General features: G+C 44.1%; 1 protein-coding gene across 1 annotated transcript in view; it reads right to left on the minus strand.

The window, feature by feature from the left end:
- The window catches only part of sycp2l (synaptonemal complex protein 2-like), a 139738-nt gene that overhangs the window by 100231 nt on the left and 17146 nt on the right, over positions 1–22361 (minus strand). The window contains exons 4-5 of the mRNA XM_039754207.1: positions 9690–9794; positions 9567–9591 (exon numbers count right to left, since the gene is read on the minus strand). Coding sequence (XP_039610141.1) covers positions 9567–9591; positions 9690–9794 — 130 coding nt within the window. The remainder of the gene's footprint in view (positions 1–9566; positions 9592–9689; positions 9795–22361) is intronic.

Raw genomic sequence — 22361 nt, forward strand, 5'->3', positions numbered from 1 at the left:
AAAAGAAAGAAAAAGTAGCACAAAAGTCAGCAAACGAAGATCTTAATGAAAAACAAATTTGTTCAACTCTTCGGGGATTTCCTTAATCTTGGATAACTAGGAAGTCCATGGCACGGACCTTTAGCCCATTGCAACAATAACACCCCAAGGTGCACACAAACAAGAAAAAAAAAAACAAAAACCTGCAAAATGGGACTGGCAAAATACTTTGAATATTTTATGTATAAGGAGGAGGCTGGGAGCATGAGCTGATAGCGTAAGACTGTGCCCATCACAGAATGCACCAGCTGGATTGGGACCCGAGTGCAGCAGGTGACACCTCAGCACTACACTACAACAATGGAAGTTTTTTTTTTTTTTAAACAAAAAAATAAATAAATAAATAATGGTGGCTGGAGTGCCAGTCCTGCCACCAACCCCCATGCTTGCCCTGTAACTCGCAGGGCTGGATGGAGATTAACATCATACCCAGGATGAAGGAATTGCAGGTCAAGGGCCTTGGCTCAAGAGTTCAATGGTGTGGAATGGATTAAAAAAAAAAAAAGGATATCCAATATAGAATTTAGCAACCCAAAAAATATAAATATCATCACTATCCAAATTTTTGTATTATTGTTTTGCCTCATGGGCGCAGTCATTTCTGCGTTTGGTCAACATGCCAGTAACCGTATTGTTTAAGACAATGGCAACCTTGATTAACATGTTGATTGCCACAGTGAAAATAGTTAAATCTGTTCTTGAAGCCAATGCATGATTTTAAACACACTAATTAACATGTGTTGTGAGTGAGCAAATTATTATTAAAACAGATTTCCTCTCAAAACAATCTTATTTGAGTTGCACAGCATAATCTCCCTTGTACTCCACACATTGCATTAGAACATCTTATTAGCCTTCTTGATTGCTTCTGTCTGGAGGACGACTCCTAACTCCTTCTCATAAAGGTGTACTTTCAATTTTCAGACCTCCCCTTGTGTATTCATATTTAACAGTTTTACTTCTTATGGGTAATACTTTACATTTATTACATTAAACTTCATCCTCCATGAATCTGTCCAAGTCCTTCTGTCACAGTTTAGCCGATTATCCATAATCTGCCTTTCCACTTTGCTTGGTGTGCCTACAAACGTAGTCAGCTTACCAGTTCTATTCTTATCAGGTCATTGATGTACAGAATATTGAAAAAAACAGCAGCCCGGACGACCCCTGCTGGATGCCACCATGTTCACATTAACTAATTCTGAAAGAAGTTTCCCTCACTTATCATCCTCTGCTTTCCGTTTTTGTACCCACCTACACACACACTGTGCCTCGAAATCCCATTTCTTCGAGTTCGATCACTAAGCTTTCATGTGGCATCTTATCAAAAACCTTCTGAAAGTCACGTTGATCTCATTGGCGCCCATCCCATTGTATCCCTTTCTTGCTTCTTCATAGAATTATTCATGATGGCATCCAGATAAGTTGACCCCCATATTTCTCCACCACTATATTTTGCCCCGGTATTTATGCACATATTGTGACATGGACTTTGTTTCATTACCTAGCCGGGACGCCCCTGCACCCTATATTCAATGAGAACAGCCGTGGACGTTGCAATACCTCCCCCTGAACGCTAGTTGGCCACCTCCCTGAGGTGGAATAGTGTCTCGGGTTTCCGCAGGGCATCCTGGGAATTGGAGTTGGGTGCAGCCCTGTTGGGTCCCGCAGGTACCGCCAGGGACTCCTGAGCCCATGTGGGCAGCCAATTTGTCACACCCGGAAGTGAAGCCGGAAATCAGGGATCAAGCACCTGGAGAACTTCCGGGCGAACTATAAAGGGAGTCAGCGACCACCACTGACAGGGCAGAGTCGGGTGGAAGGAGGACGAAGCTTGGTGAGGAGTGGAGGAGTGAGAAGAGATCGTGTTTATTCTGTGCTTGGGACTGTGTTGGGCGAGTGGGACACGGGGAAGACGTGTCTCACAGCGGAAGAAAATAAAAATGTATTTCATTTTACACGTGCCTCCTGTGTCTAATCTGTGTCGGGTGCTATATAGCGCCTTTCTTACAATTTAAAATTTCATAAACCTTACCCAACATTAAAAATAAAAAAGTTCACTTAGGTAGTGTTGTTATACGACTCACAGATCAACGTGCTCCACTGAAAACAGTATGCACGATTGCCTCCATAAAAGGCGAGTATTGTACTTCCAATTTTATCCGTGTTATGTGATATAGTATTATACGATTGTACTGGATTTCTCACTTTTTTTGCCAGCATTATGGGCGTTTCAAGACGTGCGTTTACAGTTTTTGCCGCCTGATTATCGCCGATATGTGGTCGTGTTGAAGAACCACCAACACCTCACAGACAGCGCAAAATCAAAACTGCTGCGTCACCACTCACTGCATCATGTATTACTTTCTCACTGAAAGTGTTATTTTTGCTTGTGACTAAACCGAAAATCGCCTTAATAAAAATTTCACGATGGCAGAAAGAATTTCGTCAATTAGAAGTAAAAATTGATAGATGATGAGAACCCTAATTGTATGTCACGTATGTTTTTTCGCAACAGCATGGGATATTGTAAAATCACTTGGATTCGTTTAATCGAAGCAAAAATTTCTATATGTTTACAGAACGTTTCATTTAAGTGATGCACTATTGCTAACTTTATCATTTTGCTACAAAAACGTTTAAATTAGGAAAGTCAGCTTTGAACGCCGAGAACGATTATTCACTTTATTTTTTATACAAACTTCCAACACTCAAAACGTCAGGGTGTGGGCGTTAGAAGTTACTGGGGTGAGGGAGAAATATCATGGAGACAAAATGTAGTGGGGGCGAAATGTCCGTAAAGCATTCGTGATACACAACCTCGATCATCTGAACCCATCCTGTTGTAGATGTATGCTGCTTGATCATTTCCTTAATTATGCTCAAGAATTTCCTTGTGGTGCACATTAAGCTTACCGGTCTAGAGTTACATGGATCAGACTTAATATCCTCCTTATACAAATGGATGATATTTGCTTTAGGACTTTCCATTTGTGCAGAAATGCCTGGAAAATATGTGCCAAGGGGTTAATATTGGCACTCGCAAAACCTCGTTAAGTTCTTGGGGATAAATGCTACCTGGTCGTGCCAACTTGTTAGATTTCAGCCTATTTAATCGCAGCAGCTCTTCTCCCTCTACAGGTTGCAAACTGCTAATTGTGTCATTCGTTGTTCTGGTCATCAGCTTCTTGATGTGAATTTTATTGAAGTTTAAAAAAAGTTCTATTTCACTTTCCGCATGTTCTCACTCACCTTTACCATTCCTAATACTCTTTACTGTCTCCTTGACTAAAATGTTGAAAGAATCTCTCTGGGTCACTTTTCACCTTTTCTACAATATTTCTCCTTAACCACATTTTAGCTATCCTAACATCCTTTTTACTTTCTTGTATATGAAGTATAGTGTAAGTATTGTGTAGCCCAGGTCAAAATGTGCTTAACTAACTGATTTATGTAAATGTAAAAAATGTAAATGTTCGTGTTGTAAACTGTTCATTTTAGTATAGTAGTTTGTTACCTGGTTATGCAGACTTTTATTTTGATAACGGGATGGGTAGAAAAAAACGGAAGGTGGTAGAAGAACCGCGAGAGAAGAAAAGAGCGGAGAGCGAGGAGAAAGAGTGAGCGGGACGGCGAGTTGGTGTAGCAGAAAGTTTGGGAGACAAATTATCAGCACAATAATTTACTGGAGTATGAACTGCTGATTTAGGTGGAGAATTTCGATTAGACTTTCGCAGCGTCTATCCGGCAAATAAACCACTTGCTAATTCAGCGAGGGGAAGTAGCAAGGTGAAGAGGCAGCAGCTAACTGGGCTCAACACGCTTCTGGTGGACGTTCGTTTATTTGGAGACGCTTTAGGATTAGCTCAGCAGCGGTTCCCTGCTCGCGGACAGAGGCGGAGAGGTCGGAAGGATTTGCTGGACTGATGACCACATTGCCACGTAGGGTAATTTTTTTTTTATTTCGTTTTGTTGCTCCTGGTGGAGTGAAGGGGCCGATAGGTTTTTGGTCGCAACGCTCACAAGCCACGAATCAGGCCTGCAACCTGTTTTGTTTTAAGTACAGTGACAAGAGTGAATGTGCGGTTATTATTAATAGTGTAATGTAGTTCTTGATTATTTCCAGTTTATTACTTGTGTTTTGTCGGTTTATAATTAAACGGGGAGTTTATCATTATTTTATTACCAAGTTTCTTGGTGTTTTTTTTATAAGTTTGTTTAGTATAAACAATTGGTTTGGGAACAAATGTAACAGGTAACTTCATAAACAAATTTATTTATTTGTTATTACCGGACCAGTGTATTGCTATACTTAATAATTAATAATGTTTTGTTTATAGTGACCCGAGACTCAAAATATTAAAGTAATTAAAATCATAATTTAAGCATTGGAGTAAAGAACTCAGGGCCCTTTTCTACACACAGTTAGAGTAGACGGGCTACAATTGTAATCTCTCTAATATTTAAAAAAAAAATCCCGAGACAAGACTTTGGCCATGAGATTTTCTTCAAATCCCGCCCTCCTCTCTAACATGCATACGGTAGTCTCACTTCTAATTCGTGTGAATGCTTTTGACAGACACACTTCCTGCTCTCTCAGCTCTTATAAATTTTAACGCTTTCCTCACTTTAAGTTCCCAATTAAAGACGACGTATTCCGTCCAAATCTTACTGAAGAATTTCATCACGAAGGGTTATCAACAGTAAAAATAAGTACACGGACAATCCTAACACCGAGAAGCAAGGAAGTCAAATGGATTAACACCAAAAATGTCGATCGGTTACACGGCAAATTGGTTAAATGCGTATCAATAGACTCTGCTGAAACAGTTGGTGGTGATGGTGCGGAAGATGAAAACATCAACTTACAACATCATGAAGAATATCTACAATCGTTAACACTGTCTGGTCTTCCACTGGCTGAATTACTGCTGAAAGAAAGACGTATCCAAGAAAGGTAACGTAGTCCATCTTCATGGGATGACGTTCGACACCAAAGGAGATCTTGATATGACATTTGTATTAAAACGTTTACAGTTTCCCGTTACAATAGCTTTTGCAAAGACAATTTACAAACCTCATAGCCAAACATTGAATAAATTTATTTTATTTAATACAGCGTTTCTCAACCTTTAAGTATTTGCAACCCGAGCTTTCCTAACAGTTTTAATCGCGCCCCCCTAACATTTTTTTGAAATGTAGATGCATATTTTATTATGCCTACTTAACTTTTAATCGACATTTCTCTAACTCTATATTTATTGTTCTAGTATCAGAATGTAGTTTAAGTTCATTTGGTTTGGTTTCAATTGATGTTTTTTTCATATTTTTGATTCTTGTTTTCTTTTTTTCACATCTTCGCGCCCCCCTTTTTGTTACTTTGCGTCTCCCTAGGGGGCGAGAACCACGGACTTAATAGAAAGAAAGTAACAAAATTTAATCACAGGCAGTTATACGTTGCATTGTCACGATAAAAGTCCAAACACAAGATCACAATTCAATGCGATATTGACGAAAATTTAATTGATAAAAATGTTTTTACTGAAGTTTTACAGTAAAAGTGTAAGTTTCAAAAGTTTTTGCGTGTTAATTTCAAAGCCAAACAAACAGAGCGAAATCGGATTACGCAACGAATAACTGTAACATAACAATTTACTTTCAAATGATTACATTTTACTGTTTTTAATATGGTTAATTAATCACTGTAAATGTAAATTAGTTCTATTATCCATATGTAACAATTCCCATGACAAGAACAATCCATTTAAATTGTACATCCACATCCCCATACGCGAGCGGCAGAACCGCAAACAGGCTAGCGCATCGTGCAGGCCCAGGGGGTTGGCGAGCGAAGCAACCAGGAGGCAAAGCCCCCTAATTGTCCAAAAATTCAACCTCGAGATTTTGATGAATCTTGATGTTTAAGACCTCCCCAAGTTCAAAAAATACCATTTTTGGAATTATGTTTGTGTCTGTGCGTGTGTGTAAAAACATAAGAAATGGAGTGCGCTTTCATTTAGGTTAGCCAAGTATTAGGTACATAATTTAGATTTCTATCAGCTTTTGGGCTATTTCCGCTAACCAGAAGTCGTACTTTTTTATTCATGCAGCTGCAGAGTCCAGATTATTCAACTTTACTTTTAGAATCATGGTTCAATATATTATTAATTTGATTTGATGTTGATAGTCCTTTAATTTAAATATCACAGAAATATAATCATTTTCTTGTGGTTTACTCTTCAAATATCCATCCCAATTTCTGAGTAAATGAGAAAGTCACGGGGAGACCACTCCCGATTTTTAACCGTTGCTCTCGAGTGCTGTGCAGTTAGTAACGGAGGGTTTAGTCTTATATACCTTACATGTTGCTTTTTAGTTTATAGTTGGAAACTGAGAAGTCTGCTACACAGTAATTACCATGGCCAAATCACGAGACAAAAATAAAAAAAAAAAAAAGGTTAAAAATTCAAGTCAAGCTACCAAAAAACAAAAAGTAATCTTTAATTCAGAAAACTAAAAGTCAGATTTGAGGACTCAGGATTAAAAAAAAATGAGTTTTGATTTTGTAAAACGATGAAGACCATGCAAAATATAAAATAAACCGATTCACAACTTAGAGAATGATAAACACTAATAAAAAATATTTTTATACGTTGTGGTGGACAGCCAGGACCCATACCCGGCCGGGACATCCCTTTGACACTGGGTCCAAGGAAGCAGCCATGGGATGGACACTACATCTCCCAGAACATGTGGTGGCAGCCCAACTGGGTTACATCGTGGACACAGGTGTGGGACTTCAGGGCTCAGCCTTGTTGGGCTCCGTGGCCACCACCGGGAGGAGCTGCATGGCTTAATGACCCATGTGGGCTGGAATGCAGCCTTAATTATCACCTCAAGCACTTCTGGGTGGGCTGCAAGAGGAGTCACTACTTGAGGCGCCAGAGTCGGGAGGAGGACGACGACGACAACAACAAAGTTGCCTGGCAGGAGTGGAGGAAGAAGAGTGTGTTTTTAGGCATTTTTTCTTTTGGTGCGTTTTGGGGACTGTGAAGGGCCTGTGGGACACGGGGAAGACGTGCCTCACAGCTTAAGAGTATATAAAACTATATTTTCATTGTCAGTCTGTGTCAGTCTGTGTCGGGTCGGCGCCAACCAAGCACTTCTGCCACAACATAAAGAGATGACAGAGGCAAACATCCCACCCAAAGCAGATCGAGTTGGCTGTGTGTTATTCCACAGCACCTTTCAAGGGAGTGTTTCTCTTAAAGGACATTTACTTACATTTCCCAGTGAAGATCGTAATCTGTACTAATAAAAGGCAAAGCCCTCAATGACTGACTGACTGACTGACTGACTGACTCATCACTAATTCTCCAAATTCCCGTGTAGGTAGAAGGCTGAAATTTGGCCGGCTCATTCCTTACAGCTTACTTACAAAAGTTAAGCAGGTTTCATTTCGAAATTCTACACGCAACGGTCAGAACAGTCGACAACGTCCGCCATGTTGAACTTTCTTATTTATGGCCCCATCTTCACGAAATTTGGTAGGCGGCTTCTCTGCGCTAACCGAAACTGATGTACTTACTTATTTCGATGGTATGACGCCACTGTCGGCCACCATATTATACTTTCCAACGTCACTAATTTTCCAACTTCCCGTGTAGGTAGAAGGCTGACCCCATCATCACGAAATTTGTTACGTGGCTTCCCTGCGCTTACCAAAACCAATGTACGTACTTATTTCGATGGTATGGCGCCACTGTCAACCACCATATTGAACTTTCCAACGTCACTAATTCTTCAACTTCCCGTGTAGGTAGAAGGATGAAATTTGGTACTTATTTCGGTGGTATGATGCCACTGTCGGCCGCCATATTAAACTTTTCAACGGTCTTTGTTACTTATGGGCCCATCTTCAAGAAATTTGGTACGCGGGTTCCCAACGCTAACTGAATCCTACTTACGTACATATATACGTCCATATCCTGCAGCTCGGTCACCGTCCCCCATCCCAACGCCTCCCACGTTGTTGGCTGCCTGCCTATATAATGCCGTCCGTCACTCCAGTCTCTTCATTTCCTTCCTTGCTTCGCCACAGGATTCACGTCTCCCTGCTGATAACTACAGCCTTTTTATTTAATCCACAGCTTCTCTGCCGTTTTATTGTTCATTTATTATGATTATAGTTATTGTGTAGGTATTTTAGACTTACTTTACATTGTTCAGGTCCCCATTTCCTTTATCATTCCCACCGTACCCTCTTTAACATGTCTATCGAGGTGATCACCATCGATCAAAGAACTGTCACTTACCGAGTGGTTTCCATGCCCGGAGGTGGCACCTGCCTTTTCCATTCTCTTTCTTACATATTGCACGGCCATATCAGGCTCACTCTTGATATCCATTGTGTCTTATGTATTGAATGACTGGACAGGTTCAAGGTGTGGACTGATGACGTACAGGAGATAATTAGACTGCACAGGAGCACTAGAAGAGTCAAATGCTTAAGCCCTTCACCTATGGATCTGCATGTGAGTTGATGGCTGCCGCTGAATTGTTCGGTTGTTGCTTTCAATTGTACTGAAATGGCCAAATATTTTACACCTTTGGACAACCGCCAATGCCTCTTAAACATCTTAGATTGACAGGTGACGATTTCAGTAGTGGACACTTTGATGTTTATGAATGTTTAAACTCTCAAAAGCTGGATGTGAAGTTATCAATGAAACTGGTTGTGTGCTTACAACGCTTGACAGATGCCGAATGTCACTTCAACACAACAAATCCTACAAATACTGTCGTCATTGAAACAAACCATGAAACTCAAACCGATTACGACAGCAGCAATCCAAGCTGTGAGATTTGAGACAAGATTACTGTTCACATGGCCGACTGTATGTTACATGCTCAGAGTAAGCTCAGCGCACAGCTTGGTCAGATTACAACCGGAGGGCCGAACTCACAATGTGGTATACAAAGAGATCCTTCACAGATAATTATTGGGATATTTTCCCTCAGTTTAAAAAGGTTTAATTTTCTTCTTAATAAAAGTTTTAAGGCAGTACTTCGCCGCTGTGAAGCGCAGGTATTTTGCTAGTCAAACAATAAACGTAGGCCCCACCACAGGGCCGCCCCCCCACTTGTTCTGAGAATTCTTGGTTGGGCTCAGCATGGAGACTGGATGGCGTGTTCACCTGTAGACAATGGCAAGCAGGGGTCACTCATTCACCGAGGTGAGCTTCCCCATTGATGAACAGAAAGGCTGATCATTTGTTCCATTAGGTGTAACCCCCTTGGAGATTTGAGCCCAATGTTAACAGTTTGTTTAATTGAGTTGGGGGCCCCTTGGAGATCTGAATATGCGATCCCTACTTCACGATATGAAAAGGCCCGCTGCTGTCCAGGGTTACAGGGCACACAAACTCTCCCTATGTGGGTATTGGTAGTCAGTATGCGGTAGTGAAGAGGCAGGGTTTGAGGGCACCATACTACCAGTTAAATCAAGTAACAAAATAGCAGCTTACCTTCATTATCAGCTTTACAGAGTTCCTAAAGTCAATAGAGAAGGACAAAAGAAAAAGAAAATGAAAGGTCAAGTAGAGCAAAATATGTGCACTGTAGCGACAAGAAGCATCCAGTGTCCTCACCAAGGCAAAATCGTAGAACACTTCAATCAGCTGAGGCAAAGCGACGTTCGTCTTGAGCTCTTCAGACTTTAAAAAGTCGACGGCTCTCTCAAACCACATAACCATGTGAGGAGAAAAGAAAAAAAAATAAAAATATGTTCTGAAAAAGATCTTTAGTCACAACAATTTCCACTCTGTAATTAATGAGGGTAGAGTCCTGAGCAAATGTCAAAGGCCACCCTAGACAATTCTCTTTAAAAATAATTATTATCTGGCACTGCGTAAAATACAACAAAGAAAATGTTGCGCACAACAAATGCAGATTTTGTTTTTCTCATGCTATAAAAATTGTAGTCACCCATTTTGTCTCAGTTGTACGGTTATTCAAATTCATCCAGTCAGCTTTAAAAGGTAACCTGTGGAATCGTCATGTCAGGTCTTGATGTTCAACTCAAGAAACCCAGCGAGATTGGATCAAGTGAGCCATTTGGGTTGCCACATCGAGATGTCATACAGCCAACATCTGAACTTCGATTACCACCGAGTTTCCAATTTTTGCTGACGAGGCTTGGCTTACAGTGTATTTACAGCGCATTGTTTAGATGTTGGCGAGCGGGACAACAAATCGAAAGTCGCATCTCGATCAACAACTACAACATTTATTTCTGTCGCACATTTTCATACAAATAATGAAGCTCAAAGTGCTTTACATGATGAAGAATAAAGAAACAAAAGACAAAGTAAGAATTAGAATAAGACAACACTAATTAACATAGAATAAGAGTAAGGTCCGATGGCCAGGGAGGACAGAAAAACAAACAAAAAAAAACTTCAGACGGCTGGAGAGAAAAAATAAAATCTGCAGGGGTACCAAGGCCACGAGACCACCCAGCCACCTCTGGGCATTCTACCGAACATAAATGACCTCAATCAGTCCTTATGGTATTCAGAGTTCTCATGGAAGGACTTGGTGATGACGGTCACGTGAACTTCAGGCTTATTCCATCAACGTAGGAACATCGCGGTGCTTTGATTAGGTGGTGGTGGTGCAGGTCGCCACCACAGAAAACAGGGAAAAGAAACAAAAGAGAGAGTAGGGGTTAGTACGGATTTTAGAGCCACCATGAATAGTTAGGATAATAAATTGAATATACATTACATCAGCATTAAATTAAAATGAAGTTATGTGAAGGCCATGTTAAAGTAGTGAGTAACCATCAAATCTTGTTGGTCTTGCAAGACAGAATTTTCCAGAAATGCTGCCAAAATATCTGCTGTGTTGATGTACAGTGGTGTGAAAAACTATTTGCCCCCTTCCTGATTTCTTATTCTTTTGCATGTTTGTCACACAAAATGTTTCTGATCATCAAACACATTTAACCATTAGTCAAATATAACACAAGTAAACACAAAATGCAGTTTTTAAATGATGGTTTTATTATTTAGGAGAAAAAATCCAAACCTACATGGCCCTGTGTGAAAAAGTAATTGCCCCCTTGTTCAAAAATCACCTAACTGTGGTGTATCACACCTGAGTTCAATTTCCTGATTACTGCCACACCTGTTTCAATCAAGAAATCACTTCAATAGGAGCTGCCTGACACAGAGAAGTAGACCAAAAGCACCTCAAAAGCTAGACATCATGCCAAGATCCAAAGAAATTCAGGAACAAATGAGAACAGAAGTAATTGAGATCTATCAGTCTGGTAAAGGTTATAAAGCCATTTCTAAAGCTTTGGGACTCCAGTGAACCACAGTGAGAGCCATTATCCACAAATGGCAAAAACATGGAACAGTGGTGAACCTTCCCAGGAGTGGCCGGCCGACCAAAATTACCCCAAGAGCGCAGAGACGACTCATCCGAGAGGTCACAAAAGACCCCAGGACAACGTCTAAAGAACTGCAGGCCTCACTTGCCTCAATTAAGGTCAGTGTTCACGACTCCACCATAAGAAAGAGACTGGGCAAAACGGCCTGCATGGCAGATTTCCAAGACACAAACCACTGTTAAGCAAAAGAACATTAGGGCTCGTCTCAATTTTGCTAAGAAACATCTCAATGATTGCCAAGACTTTTGGGAAAATACCTTGTGGACTGATGAGACAAAAGTTGAACTTTTGGAAGGCAAATGTCCCGTTACATCTGGCGTAAAAGGAACACAGCATTTCAGAAAAGAACATCATACCAACAGTAAAATATGGTGGTGGTAGTGTGATGGTCTGGGGTTGTTTTGCTGCTTCAGGACCTGGAAGGCTTGCTGTGATAGATGGAACCATGAATTCTACTGTCTACCAAAAATCCTGAAGGAGAATGTCCGGCCATCTGTTCGTCAACTCAAGCTGAAGCGATCTTGGGTGCTGCAACAGGACAATGACCCAAAACACACCAGCAAATCCACCTCTGAATGGCTGAAGAAAAACAAAATGAAGACTTTGGAGTGGCCTAGTCAAAGTCCTGACCTGAATCCAATTGAGATGCTATGGCATGACCTTAAAAAGGCGGTTCATGCTAGAAAACCCTCAAATAAAGCTGAATTACAACAATTCTGCAAAGATGAGTGGGCCAAAATTCCTCCAGAGCTCTGTAAAAGACTCATTGCAAGTTATCGCAAACGCTTGATTGCAGTTATTGCTGCTAAGGGTGGCCCAACCAGTTATTAGGTTCAGGGGGCAATTACTTTTTCACACAGGGCCATGTAGGTTTGGATTTTTTCTCCCTAAATAATAAAAACCATCATTTAAAAACTGCATTTTGTGTTTACTTGTGTTATATTTGACTAATGGTTAAATGTGTTTGATGATCAGAAACATTTTGTGTGACAAACATGCAAAAGAATAAGAAATCAGGAAGGGGGCAAATAGTTTTTCACACCACTGTAAATGTGAGTGTCTGATCTCTCTGAACAATCTGACTGGTCTTTCACTGCTCATTTAAATGGATTTGCGAGAGGGACTGCCAGACAGGAGAGCTTCAGATACACAAGAATAGCAAGGAAGGGCGTAGGAGGAACGCAGAGTCTCTCTGTCCGAGACCCAGAAGTATTTGCAAGATTACGAATGACGTTTTCACACTGGGTATTGGAGTCCATCTACCATTACCAACAACGTGTCTCTAAACGACAGAGCCCGAGGAGTGGGCTTTAATGGGATGGTATTGAGAGAAGCAGCAGCGGGCACGAGAGATTCAGACACATGAGGGTACAGAGGAAAAGTGTAGGAGAAACGCTGAGGATACACTTAAGGCAAGAGACAAATATTGTCTTTGACTGGTAACGTAGATAATTGCTAAATAAACATTTTTGGATCTTTGTGATTATGCCAGCAGCCACACCACATGCCCTTTCGAACAGGTCATCCACCTGAAGCGAAGCACGATCAGGTCCGAAGAACAACTAGGAAAGTTTCAAAGCACAGCGACAGCAAAAAGCAAGATTTACAAACAGGTAGCCTAAATATTAAAACAAAGGCAGGCAATCCCAAAAGTACCTGACTGAAGTAGAACAAAACAAAAGAGAAAACGGCAAAAAAGTTCAAGATCCTGAAGGAGGGAAATCAAAAGGTCAATGAAAACTTGTAGGGAAGAACAGGGAAACACAAAAGGGGAGTCAAACAGCAACAGCAATGGAGAAACTCACTTCATCTGAGGAAAGAGCAGAGGCAGTCAGAGAGGGCGAATACACGGCACCTACAGGTCACACTCGAAGACCCTCATTACAAACTGGTGGAAAAAGGCACAGGCACAACACTTCTGACAAGAGAATAAACTTAAACAACAGACGAGGAAGGTAGAAATGAACTAAAAATGAAAACACAAAGACACATTCATACCACAAACAGAATTTGGGTAAGGCCAGAGGAAAATAGTCGCAAAAATAACCCACCACACATCAAAAAGATAAGAGACGAGGGGAGTATTATGCTGGGCAAGCTAGCGTGAATATCTGAGTGGTAACCAGGAGACAAAGATGAAGTCAAAGGCAAAAAGAAAATAGTTGGAAACTGAGACGTCAGCCACACAGTTATCAAGGCCAAATCACGAGACAAAAATAAAAAGTCAAAAATTTGAGTCAAGCCATCAAAAACCAGAGAAACAAAATGGAATCTTTAACTGAGAAAACTAAAAGTCAGAATTGAGGACTCACAAAGCCCCCCAAAATGAGTTTTAGATTTTATAAAATGATGAAGAACATGCCAGATATAAAAGTAAACCTTTTTTTGCTGCTGGGAAAGGTGTTGGCAAAGCCAGCAGGGGGCACTTGCCCTGTGGTCTGAATGTGGATCCCAATGCCCTAGTGAAATGACGGGGACACTGTGCTGTAAAAATGGCGCATCCTTTGGTTGAAATGTAAAACAGCGGTCCAGGCTCTCTGTGGTCATAAAAGATCCCTGGGCATCATTAGTAAAAATAATAGAGTGTATCCCAACGTCCAGGATGAATTGCCCACGACGGCCTGGTCATTCTGACCCCCTAACCACCCCCTGTCTCTAATTGGCTAACTATCTCTCACCCCTTCACCACCTTAAAAGGTAATGTGTGTTCAGTGTGCCCCCCCTCTGGAGCCAGGCCTGGAGGTGGGGCTCGATGGCGAGCGCCTGGTGGCCAGGCCTGCACCCATGGGGCTCGGTCAAGCACAGCCCGAAGAGGCAACGTGGGTCCCCCTTCACATGGGCTCACCACCTATGGGAGGGTCCCAGGACGTTGGGTGCAGTGTGAGTTGGGTGGTGGCCGAAGGCGGGACCTTGGCGGTCTGATCCTCGGCTACAGAAACTGGCTCTTGGGACGTGGAATGTCACCTCTCTGAAGGTAAAGGAGCCTGAGCTAGTGCGCGAGGTCGAGAAGTTCTGGCTAGATATAGTCGAACTCACAGCACAGCTTGGACTCTGGAACCAATCTCCTTAAGAGGGGCTGGACTCTCTACCACTCTGGAGTTGCCCCCGGTGAGAGGTGCCGAGCAGGTGTGGGCGTACTTATTGCCCCCCCGACTTGGAGCCTGTTCATTGGGGTTTACCCCGTGGGCGAGAGGGTGGCCTCCTCCGCCGGGTGGGGAAGGGTCCTGACTGTTGTTTGTGCGTATGCGAACAGCAGTTTGGAGTATCCACCCTTTTGGAGTCTCTGGAGGGCGTGCTAGAGGGCATACCTTCTGGGATTCCCTCGTTTTGCTGGGAGACTTCAATGCTCACGTGGGCAATGCCAGTGAGACCTGGAAGTGCGTGATTGGGAGGAATGGCCCCCCCGATCTGAACCCGAGCGGTGTTTTGTTATTGGACTTCTGTGCTCATCACGGATTGTCCATAACGAACACCATGTTCAAGCATAAGGGTGTTCATATGTGCACTTGGCACCAGGACACCCTAGGCCTCAGGTCGATGATCGACTTTGTGGTCGTGTATCGGACTTGCGGCCATATGTCTTGGACACTCGGGTGAAGAGAGGGGCGAGCTGTCAACTGATCACCACCTGGTGGTGAGTTGGCTTCGATGGTGGGGGAGGATGCCGGTCAGACCTGGTAGGCCCAAACGTGTTGTGAGGGTCTGCTGGGAACGGCTGGCAGAGTCCCCTGTCAGAAGTAGCTTCAACTCCCACCTCCGGCAGAACTTCAACCACGCCCCGAGGGAGGTGGGGACATTGAGTCGAATGGGCCATGTTCCGTGCCTCTATTGTTGAGGCGGCTGACCGAGCTGTGGCCAAGGTGGTCGGTGCCTGTCGTGGCGGCAATCCCCAACCCGTTGGTGGACACCGGCGGTGAGGGATGCCGTCAAGCTGAAGAAGGAGTCCTATAGGACTTTTTGTCCTGTGGGTCTCTGGAGGCAGCTGATAGGTACCGGCAGGCCAAGAGGAATGCAGCTTCAGTGGTTGCCGAGACAAAAACTCGGGCATGGGAGGAGTTTGGGGAGGCCATGGAGAACGACTTTCGGACGGCTTCTCAGGAGGGGGAAGCAGTGCAATGTCAACACCGTATATGGTGGGGATGGTGCGCTGCTGACCTCGACTCGGGATGTTGTGGGTTGTTGGGGGAGTACTTCGAAGACCTCCTCAATCCCACTAACATGCCTTCCAATGAGGAAACAGAGCCTGGGGACTCTGAGGTGGGCTCCCCCATCTCTGGGACTGAAGTCACCGAGGTGGTCAAAAACTCCTTGGTGGCAGGGCCCGGGGTGGATGAGATACCGGAGTTCCTTAAGGCTCTGGATGTTGTAGGACTGTCTTGGTTGACACGCCTCTGCAACATCGCATGGACATCGGGACAGTGCCTCTGGATTGGCAGACCGGGGTGGTGGTCCCCCTCTTTAAAAAGGGGGACCGGAGGGTGTGTTCCAACTATAGAGGGATCACACTCCTCAGCCTCCCTGGAAAAGTCTATTCGGGGGTTCTGGAGAGGAGGGTCCGTCTGATAGTCGAACCTCAGATTCAGGAGGAACAGTGTGGTTTTAGTCCTGGTCGGAACAGTGGACCAGCTCTTCACCCTTAGCAGAGTCCTGGAGGGTGCATGGGAGTTTGCCCAACCAGTCTACATGTGTTTTGTGGACTTGGAAAAGGCATTGACCGTGTCCCTCGGGAAATCCTGTGGGCGGTGCTCGGGAGTATGGGGTACCGGACCCCCTGATAAGAGCTGTTCGGTCCCTGTACAACGGTGTCAGAGCTTGGTCCGCATTGCCGGCAGTAAGTCGAGCCCGTTTCCAGTGAGAGTTGGACTCCACCAGGGCTGCCCTTTGTCACCGATTCTGTTCATAACTTTTATGGACAGAATTTCTAGGCAGCCAGGGTGTTGAAGGGTCCGGTTTGGTGGACTCAGGATTGGGTCACTGCTTTTGCAGATGATGTTGTCCTGTTTGCTTCATCAGGCCGTGATCTTCAGCTCTCTCTGGATCGGTTCGCAGCTGAGTGTGAAGCGGCTGGGATGAGAATCAGCATGGTCCTCAGCCAGAAAAGGGTGGAGTGCCCACTCAGGGTTGGGGGAGAGATCCTGTCCCAAGTGGAGGAGTTCTCGGGGTCTTGTTCACGAGTGAGGGAAGAATGGAGCGCGAGATCGTCAGGTGGATCGGTGCGGCGTCCACAGTGATGCAGGCTCTGCATCGGTCTGTCGTGTTGAAAAAAAAAAAGAGCTGAGCCGTAAGGCAAAGCTCTCAATTTACCAGTCGATCTCCGCTCCTACCCTCACCTATGGTCATGAGCTATGGGTAGTGACCGAAAGAACGAGATCGCGAATACAAGCGGCTGAAATGAGTTTCCTCCGCAGGGTGTCTGGGCTTTCCCTTAAAGATAAGGTGAGAAGCTCAGTCATCCGGGAGGGGCTCAGAGTAGAGCCGCTGCTCCTCCGCATCGAGAGGAGTCAGATGAGGTGGCTCGGGCATCTGATCAGGATGCCTCCTGGACGCCTCCCTGGTGAGGTGTTCAGGGCACGCTGGAGAGACTATGTCTTCTGGCTGGCCTGGAAACGCCTTGGGATTCTCACATTATTCTACACATTATTAGTGGTTTATGTGGCTCCCCACTCACTATGAAAAGCGCTATATAAATGTAAAGGTTATTATTATTACTTCTCTTCTTCTTTCAGCTGCTCCCATTAGGGGTCGCCACAGGAGATCATCTTCTTCCATATCTTTCTGTCCTCGTCATCTTGTTCTGTCACACCCAACCATCTTCATCTCCTCTCTCACCACATCCATAAACCTCCTCTTAGGCCTTCCTCTTCTCCTCTTACCTGCCAGCTCTATCCCTAGCACCCTTCTCCCAATATACCCCTCATCTCTCCTCTGCACAGTCCAAACCAACGCAATCTCGCCTCTCTGACTTTGTCTCCAAACCGTCCCACCTGAGCTGACCCTCTAATGTCCTCATTTCTAATTCTGTCCATCCTCGTCACACCCAATGCAATCTTAACATCTTTAACTCTGCCACCTTCAGCTCCGTCTCCTGTGCCACCGTCTCCAGCCCATATAACATAACTGGTCTCACTACCATCCTGTAGACCTTCCCGGTCACTCTTGCTGGTACTCGTCTGTCACCAATCAATCCTGACACTCTTCTCCACCCTGCCTGCACTCTCTTCTTCACTTCTCTTCCACAATCCCTGTTACTCTGTACTGTTGATCCCAAGTATTCAAACTCATCCACCTTTGCCAACTCTACTCCCTCATCCTCTCCACTCCACTGACCTCCCTCTCATTCACACACATGTATTCTGTCTTGGTGGTCCTACTGACCTTCATTCCTCTCCTCTTCATATCTCCAGCTCTCCAGGGTCTCCTCGACCTGCAGATCACAATGTCATCAGCAAACATCACAGTCCATGGGGACTCCTGTCTAATCTCGCCTGTCAGCCTGTCCATCACCATTGACAATAAGAAAGGGCTCAGAGATTATTTTTCTCAGTCATCGCCACAAACATTGGGGGAAGAGTTGCAAATACAAAAACTTAATGGGTGAACTAAAACTTCACTTAATACACTTAATTTTATCAACCATTACGGTTATAATACACAAACAATGTTGCGAGATCAAATTGTGCGTTTTCCGGTATATTTCTCTGCAATCATCTTTCTAGTGTGCTTTGATCTGCAGCTCCAGCAGAGTCTCAATCATAAGCAGCTGTGGCGCTGCCACTCATCACCCAGCAGAGGGTGCTGTTGTGCCAAAAAAAAAAAATAAGTTGTAATCCATCCATCCATTATCCAACCTGCTATATCCTAACTACAGAGTCACGGGGGTCTGCTGGAACCAATCCCAGCCAACACAGGGCGCAAGTCAGGAAACAAACCCCCGGCAGGGCGCCAGCCCACTGCAGGTCACACACAAACCACCGGCCAGGGTGCCAGCCCACCGCAGGGCACACACACATCCACACATACTAGGGACAATTTAGGATCGCCAATGCACCTAACCTCCATGTCTTTGGACGGTGGTAAACTCACCTCAAAAACTCAAGGTGATGTTAACATTTTCGAAGCCTGTTGAACTTAATTGTTATAATCCATCCATCCATTTTCTAACCAGCTTAATCCGAACACAGGGTCACGGGGGTCTGCCGGAGCCAATTCCAGCAAACACAAGGCACAAGACAGGAACCAATCCAGGGCAGGGTGCCAACCCACCGCAGGACACACACAAACACACCCACACACCAAACACACACCAGGGCCAATTTAGAATCGCCAATCCACCTAACCTGCATGTCTTTGGACTGTGGGAGGAAACCCACGCAGACACGGGGAGAACATGCAGACTCCACGCAGGGAGTTTATAATCCATTTCTTTCAATATCCCATAATATATTTTTAATGCAATTTTTTGTCTAAAATAAATTTTCTTTTTGGCAACAGGTAAAGCCATTTTTGTACCTAGTGCCACTGGCCTGTATCTCTGTTGTACCCCGTGTGTTCTCCCCATGCTTTTGCTCAGGTTTCAGTCGTACCTTGGGACTCGAAGGCTAGAACTGTTTTTAGCAGCTCATGATTGGGTGATTTTATCTTTGGAACACAATTTAAAGAATGTTACAAATGTGTACTTGTATATCTGGCTATATTGGTGTAGTCATCAGCATGATCAGTATCTAGAATACACAATCTAACACTTTACCAATACAACACAAATTAGACATTTACGAACATCCATTTGCATTTGTGCTTTTGGTGTGGACTACTGCATGAAGATATCGAGATAACCTGCCTACTCAATGTAGCTGGTCGAGTTTTTGCCAAGGGGCTACTCAACAGATTTAAAACTGCCTTGGTTTAGAGGTCACGAGACCACCAGGTGGGTTTCAGACCTGGTCAATCCTGCCAAGATCAACTACTCATCCTGCATCAAATATCATTGAAAAGTGCAGCGAGTTTCCACTCCTGTGTGCAATGAAGTACGTTGATTTCAAGGCCACATTTGACTCACGACATAGGGCTTCTCTGTTGGTGGCACTTAAATTGTACAGATTACTGGAAAAGCGGATCATGCTAATCAAAAACACATATGAAGAAACTGAATGTTGTGTTGGAGCTGAAAACAGGCCGTCTGGGTGGTTCAAAATAGTTGCTAGTCTGCGGAAAGGACGAGTTTGGTCCCCTCTGCCGTTTGTCATCTTAAATCAACTGGGTACTAAAAGGTGTCCCAAGATGCCAACAAACCCAGAATGGTACTTCGGCCATGAAGGTGCAGTAGATACCCAGCGTGTTTCTGGTCCGATCTGGATTTTGCCGACATTGAACTATACATGGAATGATCGCTGCCACCGAGTATCTCCAAGATGTTGGAGCTGCAGTTGGGTTGAAGTATCAACTATGACAAAACCAAAGCTATGCTCATCTGCCAACTGTGAGACAATGTAAACACCATGCAGTTACCCCTACGCGAGGGCAAGATTGTTGAAATTGTGTATAAATTCAGACATCTCGGTTTGTCGATACTAAAAGAAGTGACTACCAGATTGGACAAGGTCGCCACCGCCACCCTTTGGTATGGTGAATAAAATCTGGAAAGATCACGACACAGCTGTCCATCACAAAATTACGGCTCTATAATGCACTTGTGGTCTCAGTACGGACCTACAGCTGTCAATCACAAAAGTCACAGAACGTCAAACACAGATGCATTTGACAAGCGAGGTTTACGGCGAATCCTCAGGAGTAACTGGACAACGAAAATTCCGAATACTGAAGTGTGCACAAGAACAGCTGAACCAGAAGCAGACGCGCTTACAGAGGCTGTACCATTTACTGTGGATGGATAACACCACAATACAATAGCAACTAATACAGTGGAAGCTGATGGAAGAAAGGAGGAAACCAGTCAGGCCGCAAACTCACTGGGATGACATCATACAAGCGGATTTGGCATCCCTTGGATCATCACTTGAAGCTTCAAAACAAGCTGCCAAAAACTAAGAACAATGGCGGCATTTCATCATGTTGGCAGTCAGTGTGGCGACTTACACGGCTTAATGATGATGATGATGCTGACATAACGTTTTAGACAATCATTTGGTGGTTGTAGTGTATAATAAAATATTAATGTTCATTTGGTGCTATTTTACAGTGTACATTCAGAGTCTTGCTCCCTCACAGGCGGTCATCTCCTTCCTCAGTCATCCTCCAGTACCGCTGCCTCCACTACAACCATCCACATCTCCGTCCATTCAGCTCCTTTTTTCTCTCTGACGCAGCACCATAAGCACTCACTTTTCTCAACTCTGGGAGCCGATCCTAACCAGAATCTTTCCCAAGACTTGTCTGACAGCCACATACCCAAGGAAATGGACTCATGTAGAGGAGTGGGGTCTTGTTAGTGCTGCTTTTTAAATGTTTGATCCTCACTCTCACTCTTGCTCTTTTCCACACACACACACACATCCATACCCTCTGCACTTAGGATGATTCACCTTCTTCAAGTTCTTTCACGCGAAGCCTGAAATCCATTAGGACTGATTTAGATTATATATGTTAGGTAGAATGCCCAGTTAAGGCTTGGTAGTCTCTTGGCCTTGGAACCCCTGCAGATTTTTTTTTTCCTGTTCCTCTCGCTCAGCCACCTGACCATAATTTATTCTTTGTCACTTAGTATTGCCTAATCTTAGTTTTGTTTCATATAAAATTTTTCTATAGAAATTCAGTGCATCCAGAAAGTATTCACAGCGCTTCATCACTTTTTCCACATTTTCTTATGTTACAGCCTTATTCCAAAATGGATTACATTCATTTTTTTCCTCAGAATTCTACACACAACACCCCATAATGACAACGTGAAAAAAGTTTACTTGAGGTTTTTGCAAATTTATTAGAAATAAAAAAAACTGAGAAATCCCATGTCCATAAGTATTCACAGCCTTTGCTCAATACTTTGTCGATGCACCTTTGGCAGCAATTCCAGCCTCATGTCTTTTTGAAGATGATGCCACAAGCTTGGCACACCTATCCTTGGCCAGTTTCGCCCATTCCTCTTTGCAGCACCTCTCAAGCTCCATCAGGTTGGATGGGAAGCGTCGGTGCTCAGCCATTTTAAGATCTCTCCAGAGATGTTCAATCGGATTCAAGTCTGGCCACTCAAGGACATTCACAGAGTTGTCCTGAAGCTACTCCTTTGACATCTTGGCTGTGTGCTTAGGGTCGTTGTCCTGCTGAAAGATGAACCGTCGCCCCAGTCTGAGGTCAAGAGCGCTCTGGAGCAGGTTTTCATCCAGGATGTCTCTGTACATTGCTGCAGTCATCTTTCCCTTTATCCTGACTAGTCTCCCAGTTCCATCCCCACAGCATGATGCTGCCACCACCATGCTTCACTGTAGGGATGGTATTGGCCTGATGATGAGCGGTGCCTGGTTTCCTCCAAACGTGACACCTGGCATTCACACCAAAGAGTTCAATCTTTGTCTCATCAGACCAGAGAATTTTGTTTCTCATGGTCTGAGAGTCCTTCAGGTGCCTTTTGGCAAACTCCAGGCAGGCTGCCATGTGCCTTTTACTAAGGAGTGGCTTCCGTCTGGCCACTCTACCATACAGGCCTGATTGGTGGATTGCTCCAGAGATGGTTATCCTTCTGGAAGGTTCTCCTCTCTCCACAGAGGACCTCTGGAGCTCTGACAGAGTGACCATCAGGTTCTTGGTCACCTCCCTGACTAAGGCTCTTCTCCCCCGATCGCTCAGTTTAGATGGCCGGCCAGCTCTAGGAAGAGTCCTGGTGGTTTCGAACTTCTTCCACTTGCGGATGATG

Source organism: Polypterus senegalus, chromosome 5, assembly GCF_016835505.1.
Source record: "Polypterus senegalus isolate Bchr_013 chromosome 5, ASM1683550v1, whole genome shotgun sequence".
In the NCBI taxonomy this organism is placed as follows: Eukaryota; Metazoa; Chordata; class Cladistia; order Polypteriformes; family Polypteridae; genus Polypterus; species Polypterus senegalus.